General features: G+C 45.0%; 2 protein-coding genes across 2 annotated transcripts; one reads left to right on the top strand and one right to left on the bottom strand.

Annotated features, from left to right (window-relative positions):
• Positions 1-1417: 1417 nt before the first annotated feature.
• On the bottom strand, positions 1418-3179 carry LOC121843137 (myosin heavy chain, embryonic smooth muscle isoform-like). The gene is made up of 5 exons (XM_042312753.1): positions 3153-3179; positions 2796-3004; positions 2404-2512; positions 1694-1866; positions 1418-1589 (listed from the first exon to the last, which is right to left on the bottom strand). Exons 1-5 carry the CDS (start codon positions 3177-3179, stop codon positions 1433-1435), a joined length of 675 nt encoding a protein of 224 aa, XP_042168687.1. The 3' UTR covers positions 1418-1432.
• Positions 3180-4804: 1625 nt separating this feature from the next.
• Positions 4805-9054, top strand: LOC121843140 (ubiquitin carboxyl-terminal hydrolase 37-like; the record flags this gene model as incomplete). The annotated part of the gene is made up of 7 exons (XM_042312756.1): positions 4805-4913; positions 5194-5347; positions 5456-5541; positions 5641-5683; positions 5861-5980; positions 8237-8368; positions 8916-9054. Coding segments are annotated over exons 1-7 (783 nt in total), but the record flags the coding sequence as incomplete, so codon positions are not given.
• Positions 9055-9095: the final 41 nt, after the last annotated feature.

Genomic DNA, 9095 nt, shown 5'->3' with positions numbered 1-9095 from the left:
TCTGGACTGAGGGGCGGGAGCTCTGGCAGCGCCGGATAGGCGGGAGACTCCGGCTGCGCTGGAGAGGAGGAAGGCTCTAGCAGCGCTGGACAGGCGGGACGCACTATAGGCCTGATGCGTGGTGCTGGCACTGGTGGTACTGGGCCGAGGACACGCACCTCAAGAAATTTTGCCCCAAGAAATTTTGGGGGCTGACTCTCGGGCTTCCTACTGCGCCGCTGTTACGGTTTTCTTCCGCTGAAGGAGAGGCGGACCAAAACGCAGCGTGGTTATTGTGATACATCTTTAATAAAGATGAAAATAGAACAATATACAAAAACAAGAAACGTGAAAAACCGAAAACAGCCCTATCTGGTGTAACCAACACAAAGACAGGAACAATCACCCACAAACCCCAACACCAAACAGGCTACCTAAATATGGTTCCCAAACAGAGACAATGACTAACACCTGCCTCTAATTGAGAACCATATCAGGCCCAAACACAGAAACAGACAAACAAGACATCCAACATAGAATGCCCACTCAGATCACACCCTGACCAAACAAAACATAGAAACATACAAAGCAAACTATGGTCAGGGTGTGACAGTCAAGCACACATTTGGGCTGTCTTCCTAAAAAAAGGGCCTTTGCTCCAAGTCTGACAAACCTAATTCCACACATTATCGTACACCACTTAAAGTAGATTGATATGTCAAAGATAAAATGGTGGGTTATTGGACAAGGTTATATTGGTAAAGTTAACAGGGTCTTTTGCTGGTCATATATATAGGGGGAATGCTGAGGCAACATGGCGTGGTACAATCTAATTTACTACAAACCTGCTACTAAAGAGTTATTCACATAGTTATTTTTATACTAAACTAAGTGGATTGCAGTATCTCTATGACAGTGGTGGTTTTGATGAAAACATTTCTGTGGGATCATCATTTAGGCTACCATTTAAAAATAATTCCCTCGCTTATGCTGTGCTTTGTTTTACATATCCTGGTCCAATACTGTACAATCATGAAAGACATGTTTTTACCGACTTGTGTGCAGTCGTCCACCTGTGTGCCAGTAAACCAGCTGAAATGACAGTGGTTAATTCTAGCTAAAGGGCTGTTTGATTCTAATGGCTGTTCCAGGGAAGTAGCTTAACATAATTATGGTAAACTCCTGCTATTTGTTTTCGAGTGCCTATGCACACTCAGACGCCTATGCAATTTAAATGCACTTTTATGTGCAATTGATGTTAAAAACGAATCCAAGGATGTGGATGTGCGGTATATTCATATGGAGGAGATGATGGATTTGGTTGGCCCTGCAGCTTGCCATAGAGGGGTAAGGCAGAGTAGTGGGGTCCACTGCTGGTGTCTGGGGTTAGGAGGACAGGGGTAAGGTTTGTGGGGGCAGAGACCATGCTGCGTGTGGGCTGGAGGGAGCGCGTCTACTCTGGTTGGGGAGCTGCTGGCGTCTCGTTGGCATTGGCGTCCGTGGTCTTGTTTTCCACCTCATCGTCGGATAGTAGGTTGAGCGATGTTCCCTCTACCTGCAGCTGACGCCTGCCCGAGCGGCTGGAGGAGAAACTGATGGGGCCTCCACGCCTGCAGGGAACAGAGGGGGCCAGGAGAGGTATTAGTAACGAGGACCATCAATTTGGCCAATGTACACAACTGTTTGTGTGTGTGTGTGGGGGGGCTCTAAATACCTGAGGCGGCTCTTGAGTGTGTTGACCTCACGGCTGAGACCCTCGCTGCTCTCAGTGGCATCGTCCAGCTCCCTCTGCAGCTTCCTGCGGTAGGCGTTGGCACGTGTGGCCTCCTCCTCAGCCTCCTCAAGCTGCCTCTTCAGCTGCTTCATGCGAGAGTTGGCCTTCTCCATCTGACCCAGCCAGGAGTCACAACAGACATCAACAATGATGAACAGTCAATACTAATACTTACAATACTCAGCAGTCCTATGGTCCAGTGGTTACTGGAAATAACCTACTGTAGGAAAGACTCCAATCCTAAATCTTCACACCTATCCAATCCTGGTCCACCTCTGCAAGTTGTACTGAATTGGATAGAAATCCTTCTTTAGCTGTGGAACATCTTAAAAATGGACTATGCAGAATTCACCTCATTTCTGTTTGTGCCAAAACAAGCAGTCATTGTGTAGAGAATCCATAACCAAAAATCTACATATTTTCAGCTGTTGTACAAAACCGAAAGTAAAAGATGCAAAAACTAAACTTAAGAACGCAAAGCATAGAAATGGAGCACTTAGAACAGATCTATCGCTTCTTAGACTTGTTTTCAATGAGAATTAAATATCTATAACTCAAATGTCTATGTTAATTTGGTTAAGTCTCCCAAAAAGTTACATATTGTAGCTTTAATATCTGGGACGTCCAAACTTCCGTGACAAGCTCCTCACCTGTTCCTTGTACTGGTCGGAATGGTGGCGCTCGTCCTCCACCTGCATGCACACCTCCTTCAGCTTCTTCTCTGTCCGTCTCACAAGCTTATTGGCCACTGCTCGCTCCCTGATAGGAGGACAGAGGAATGAGGTCATAGGACAGTTAGAGCACCACAGGAACCGCACTGTAACAAAGGCTGTCAGTCATAGATCTTCAAGTACATCTCTTAAGATTGCTTTTGACTCATTACATTGATCACATTAACATTTAGATCACAATCAAGAACCTCTCTTCCAACGGGCTGAGCTTGTTCTAAGGCCCTCATGAACTCCTCCTGAGTCTTGGTCTCCTATTTCACCTTGTCTAATAAGGTATGGAGTTGTTATAAGAGAGTTGCTGTGTTTCTCACTTAGCCTCCTGCTCCAGCTGCTCCTCCAGCTGCAGTATCTTGGCCTCCAGGGCGGTGATGGAGGCCTTGAACCGGCTCTTCACGGAGCCCTCCAGCTCGCCCAGCTTGGCCCGCAAGTCCTTGTTCTGCCTCTCCAGCTGCTGGCGCGCATTTTCACTCTTCTGGGCCATGCTGCGCTCTGCCACAAGCTCCAGGGTCAGGGTGTCCACCTGGGGGAGGAGAGGGGGAAGAGAGAGGTGGAGAGAGGAAAACAGGGAATGAAGGAGAGAGGGGAAAGTGAGAGAGAGATAAGGGTACTTTTTATGGTAGGGCTGAATAATGGATTGTTCCCTGGTGGTAGTAGGATCTACAATCTACTCTGCGAGAACAAATGATGCTTTGCATTTATGTCATGATCTGTTGACAGTTGTGACTGGTGTGGTAGTGACCAACTGGGTTTACAGAACAGCAAATATACAACAAATGTACTAACGTTAGTATTTTTGTTTAGTTTACAGTCACTAGGCAGAGTGGCACCTTTTCAATGAGGTACAGTCAGAGATTAATAGATCCATCTGTGTTAAGGTGCTCCTAACAGTATACGCTGATGAAGACTGCTTGTCGGTCGGAAAAGTTGGATATTAGGTTATTAAATGACTGAGTCTGCGCTAGAGTGTGCAGCTCTCCTTTTCAAAGGTCCTCCTAACAACCATTGCAAAGCTATGTTCGATCTGTATCAGACCAGAGTCAACTGAAGTGGAATAGGCATTTTACATTCCATAATTGTAACGATTCTCCTCGTAGGTGGAAGGAGGAGAGGACCAAAGCACAGCGTGGTAAGTGTTCATCTTATTTAATGATGAAAGACCACTTCAAAATACAAAACAACAAAGTGAAAACCGAAACAGTTCTGTCTGGTGCAGACACACAAAGACTGAAAATAACCACCCACAAAACACAAAGGAAAACAGGCTACCTAAATATGGTTCTCAATCAGGGACAACGATTGACAGCTGCCTCTGATTGAGAACCATATCAGGCCAAATACAGAAATAGAAAATCATAGAAAAACTAACACAGACAACCCACCCAACTCACGCCCTGACCATACTAAAACAAAAGACAAAACAAAGGAAATAAGGTCAGAACGTGACAATAATAAAATGTTACTCTAAAGTATCTTAAGAAGATAGAAGCTAATAAATATGTTTTATGTTTACTGTATATTGTATAGGCTGTAAATGTGTCTTTACGTTTGTCTATTAATGGCAGCATCAATTCATCAAGTCAAATTCTGTGAATGTGTGAATGTAGGACACTTGGCCAATAAAAGTTGTTTTGATTCTGATAGACAGTAATGTTACTTTGAATGTCCTAGTCTCTTCCCATATCCCATACAATCACGCGTCAGTGGCTCAGGGAGCGTGGGAGAAAGATAACCCAATGTTTTCTCAATAAAAAACAGGTGTATTGGCAAGAACCTAGTTATTTTGTATATTTTATGAAATAGGAATAACTCTGAATACACGATCAATTCATTTAGTAAATTATTTTTCAACATTTTGGTGTGTGTGATTTGTTTGCTATTTACGCTGGTAACGCGTAGACAGGCGCATCATAATTTGGTTTATGACATCACAATGTGAAATAGGCAACATATTTTGAAGTTCTGCAAACTAAGGCACAGTCTACAAATACACTGAAATGGGATGTTTGTGTTGCTGTAAAAAGGTATATTTCTATTCTGGGCTAGAATTTGTCTAATTCTGTTACGCTTTAGAGTATATTCTATTCTTTTCAGCTATTCCTAGTTGTTTCATTGTCTATTTATTTGTGCCAAATGGCAGGATTTGGGACAGAGGGTATAACTGTATGGTTACAATGGTTTTATTTTTATAAACATGTATATTTGCTATTTGTTAGCCTATGATACAGAATTCAATATGATTGGGCGACGAGTTCTTTATTTTATGGTCAGATCATGTGGTTTGGATGTGACATTTGCTGCTAGTTCAAATATAACATATATAATGTTTCTCCAAACAGAAAAAGAAGTGCAGAGTTCGCCTCGGGATTGTGAGCCGCTGTCCATCGCCGTTCCCAATCCCACCCAAACTGACGTCATTGGACGCCAGCATGGTAACTGCGTCAGTTTGGAAAAACCGGGAGAAGAAGAACGTAAAGGATCACCACCAACTTGATTCTTCCTTTGTCTCTTCTTTCCATTTGAAACCGTCTACAACATCTCTGACGCCCCTCGACCCCTTATCTGGCCAAACACCAATCGGCACTCCATCTCCCTCACCCCCCTCACCCCCTGGATCCCCTGTCAGATCCCCTTCCACTCTCTTCAAGTTCTTCGGCCTCTCTTCCCTCTCCTCTCTCCACATGTCATCTCTCTCTTCTTCTTCTTCTTCAGTGGAAGGATCACAGACCTCCTCCCCTTTTAGTGCTTCTTCTGTTTCCCTGGCTGTCTCAACTCAGTTTTCCTCCTCCTCCCCTGCCCCCCAGTCCTCCTCTCCAAACCCCCTGGACCACCATGGAGAGACCAACAAAGACAGTGAGACTGCCAGGTACTGCAGCCTGATATCACATTTCATGCCAACCAACACCATTAAATTGAAATGAAAAAGCCAATATAATATAGCTAACCTAATGCATATGTCTGTGTGTCTTTACAGAGATCTTATGAGCTCTGAGGTCAAAGAGGTGGGGGCAGTTGTTCCACAGACAAAGAGAATGGTACCCCTATTTGCTGGCATCGCAGGTCTGTAAACGGGTGCCATTTTTTGGTGCTATTTGTCTCAATTCATCTTTGACAAAGCTTCTCTCTTACCGCTCTCCGTCTCTCTGTCTCTCTCTGCAGAGGCCTCCATTGACCTGAAGGCTTCCTCTGTCTCCTTGGAGAGGTAAGTACTGTAGACAATAGCCACCTTCATCTCACTCAACTCTACATAAGAGTGGTCACTCACACCATGACATGGTAAGGAATATATGTATGCCTGTACATTAAAACAGTGTTCAAACAGACCGATTGGTGTTGAGCTACTGCTACTGAGGCCTCTACCCTGTCTCTCTTCCTCCAGGCCATTGGTCAGGTCTCGGGAAGCCATGGCTTGCCTCCCCAACCTGGTCAGCAAGAGTAGCACCCAGCTGGGGGAGCAGAGCTGCACAGGCGAGGGCGAAGACAACACCAAGCTCCTCGGGTAAAACACACACACATCTACACACACACACACAAAACCTACTCTTATCTCTGAGCTCTGCTTTTTGTTTTAAATAATTTGGTGTGGTACTCAGAGTTATCTTGTGTTCATGCCTTACAAATCCATTCATTAGTTTACCTTTGGTCCTAAGGCAGAACAGTTGAAACTGGAGCAGCAGCACAGTCAGGTGGAAGTTGAAACTGGAGCAGCAGCATGGCCAGGTGGACTGGGGACAGCAAGGAGTCATCATGTCAGGTAGTCCTGGGGCATGGTCCTAGGGCTCAGGTCAGTTGAAACTGGAACAGCAGCATGGCCAGGTGGACTGGGGACAGCAAGGAGTCATCATGTCAGGTAGTCCTGGAGCTCAGGTCCTAGGGCTCAGGTCCTCCGAGAGAGAGAAAGAAAGAGAGAAGGAGAGAATTAGAGAACGCACACTTAGATTCACACAGGACACCGAATAGGACAGGAGAAGTACTCCAGATATAACAAACTGACCCCAGCCCCCAACACATAAACTACTGCAGCATAAATACTGGAGGCTGAGACAGGAGGGGTCAGGAGACACTGTGGCCCCATCCAAGGTCACCCCCGGACAGGGCCAAACAGGAAGGATATAACCCCACCCACTTTGCCAAAGCACAGCCCCCACACCACTAGAGGGATATCTTCAACCACCAACTTACCATCCTGAGACAAGGCTGAGTATAGCCCACAAAGATCTCCGCCACGGCACAACCCAAGGGGGGCGCCAACCCAGACAGGATGACCACAACAGTGAATCAACCCACTCAGGTGACGCACCCCCTCCAGGGACGGCATGAGAGAGCCCCAGTAAGCCAGTGACCCAGCCCCTGTAATAGGGTTAGAGGCAGAGAATCCCAGTGGAAAGAGGGGAACCGGCCAGGCAGAGACAGCAAGGGCGGTTCGTTGCTCCAGAGCCTTTCCGTTCACCTTCCCACTCCTGGGCCAGACTACACTCAATCATATGACCCACTGAAGAGATGAGTCTTCAGTAAAGACTTGAAGGTTGAGACCGAGTTTGCGTCTCTGACATGGGTAGGCAGACCGTTCCATAAAAATGGAGCTCTATAGGAGAAAGCCCTGCCTCCAGCTGTTTGCTTAGAAATTCTAGGGACAATTAGGAGGCCTGCGTCTTGTGACCGTAGCGTACGTGTAGGTATGTACGGCAGGACCAAATCAGAGAGATAGGTAGGAGCAAGCCCATGTAATGCTTTGTAGGTTAGCAGTAAAACCTTGAAATCAGCCCTTGCTTTGACAGGAAGCCAGTGTAGAGAGGCTAGCACTGGAGTAATATGATCAAATTTTTTGGTTCTAGTCAGGATTCTAGCAGCCGTATTTAGCACTAACTGAAGTTTATTTAGTGCTTTATCCGGGTAGCCGGAAAATAGAGCATTGCAGTAGTCTAACCTAGAAGTGACAAAAGCATGGATTAATTTTTCTGCATCATTTTTGGACAGAAAGTTTCTGATTTTTGCAATGTTACGTAGATGGAAAAAAGATGTCCTTGAAATGGTCTTGATATGTTCTTCAAAAGAGAGATCAGGGTCCAGAGTAACGCCGAGGTCCTTCACAGTTTTATTTGAGACGACTGTACAACCATTAAGATTAATTGTCAGATTCAACAGAATATCTCTTTGTTTCTTGGGACCTAGAACAAGCATCTCTGTTTTGTCCGAGTTTAATAGTAGAAAATTTGCAGCCATCCACTTCCTTATGTCTGAAACACATGCTTCTAGCGAGGGCAATTTTGGGGCTTCACCATGTTTCATTGAAATGTACAGCTGTGTGTCATCCGCATAGCAGTGAAAGTTTACATTATGTTTTCGAATAACATCCCCAAGAGGTAAAATATATAGTGAGAACAATAGTGGTCCTAAAACGGAACCTTGAGGAACACCGAAATTTACAGTTGATTTGTCAGAGGACAAACCATTCACAGAGACAAACTGATATCTTTCCGACAGATAAGATCTAAACCAGGCCAGAACTTGTCCGTGTAGACCAATTTGGGTTTCCAATCTCTCCAAAAGAATGTGGTGATCGATGGTATCAAAAGCGGCACTAAGGTCTAGGAGCACGAGGACAGATGCAGAGCCTCGGTCCGATGCCATTAAAATGTCATTTACCACCTTCACAAGTGCCGTCTCAGTGCTATGATGGGGTCTAAAACCAGACTGAAGCATTTCGTATACATTGTTTGATATTAGTGTGTAACTGATGGCTTCTTTCCCACAGGTTGCCTAATATTGGCAACACCTGCTTCATGAACTCTGTTCTGCAGTGCCTGCTGGGGCTGCCAGCATTTTGCAGAGACATCCTGAGACAGCAGAACATCTGGAGTTCCTCCCCCTCCTCTAAACTGCTATGGTATACAGCCTCGCTCTCACCCTCCTGTCCCACCTGTACACACACTGACCCACCCACCTAGACGCTTATAGTTACAGTACACAAGTTCAGCCTCAATGTATGTGTCAGTGGAGGCTGCTGAGGGGAGGACGGCTCGTAATGATGTCTGAAACGGAGCAAATGGAATGGCATCAAACACATGGAAACCATGGAAATCTATCTATCTATCTATCTATCTATCTATCTATCCATCTATCCATCTATCCATCTATCCATCTATCTATCTATCTATCTATCTATCTATCTATCTATCTATCTATCTTATCTATAGGTATGGATGGATGGATGGATGTATATTGTCCTTCGTACACTCTTAGTGTCTCATATGATTTTTAAGATAAAACCACACCCAACTCAGCTTCTGATTAACACCAGAGATGATTTCCTGTCACAATCAGGAATCAGTTGAATCATATTTGATCAGAGGCTAAAGTAGAAGCACAGAGCTAATCTGTGGCCAAGGTGAGAGAGTGAAACCTGAATGCATGCTCTTTGTCTCCCTCCACAGCTGCTTTGCCAAGTTACATCAGGCCAGGCTTTCTGGAGGCACTGTTAATGCTAAGAACAAGGAATATAAGAAAATCCTTCAAACAGTCAAGCGCTGTCTTTCAGTTGTCAATGAGGACTATGAGGAAGACTATGAACAGGTAAGATATTATTTGCTAAAAGACTCACTTAACAATAAACC

This window comes from Oncorhynchus tshawytscha, unplaced genomic scaffold (genome assembly GCF_018296145.1).
Source record: "Oncorhynchus tshawytscha isolate Ot180627B unplaced genomic scaffold, Otsh_v2.0 Un_contig_5282_pilon_pilon, whole genome shotgun sequence".
NCBI lineage: Eukaryota > Metazoa > Chordata > Actinopteri > Salmoniformes > Salmonidae > Oncorhynchus > Oncorhynchus tshawytscha.
The sequence above is the reverse complement of the archived record's forward strand: the minus strand, read 5'-3'. Positions and strand labels throughout refer to the sequence as shown.

Excerpts from the sequence above, each read along its gene's own strand:
- LOC121843137 (XM_042312753.1), bottom strand. The coding sequence starts at position 3,179 with ATGCAAAGCATCATTTGTTCTCGCAGA. Across the intron at positions 2,513-2,795 it reads CAGCTGGAGCAGGAGGCTAA|GGAGCGAGCAGTGGCCAATA; the intron begins GTGAGAAACACA and ends TCCTCCTATCAG. Across the intron at positions 1,867-2,403 it reads CCGACCAGTACAAGGAACAG|ATGGAGAAGGCCAACTCTCG; the intron begins GTGAGGAGCTTG and ends TGGCTGGGTCAG.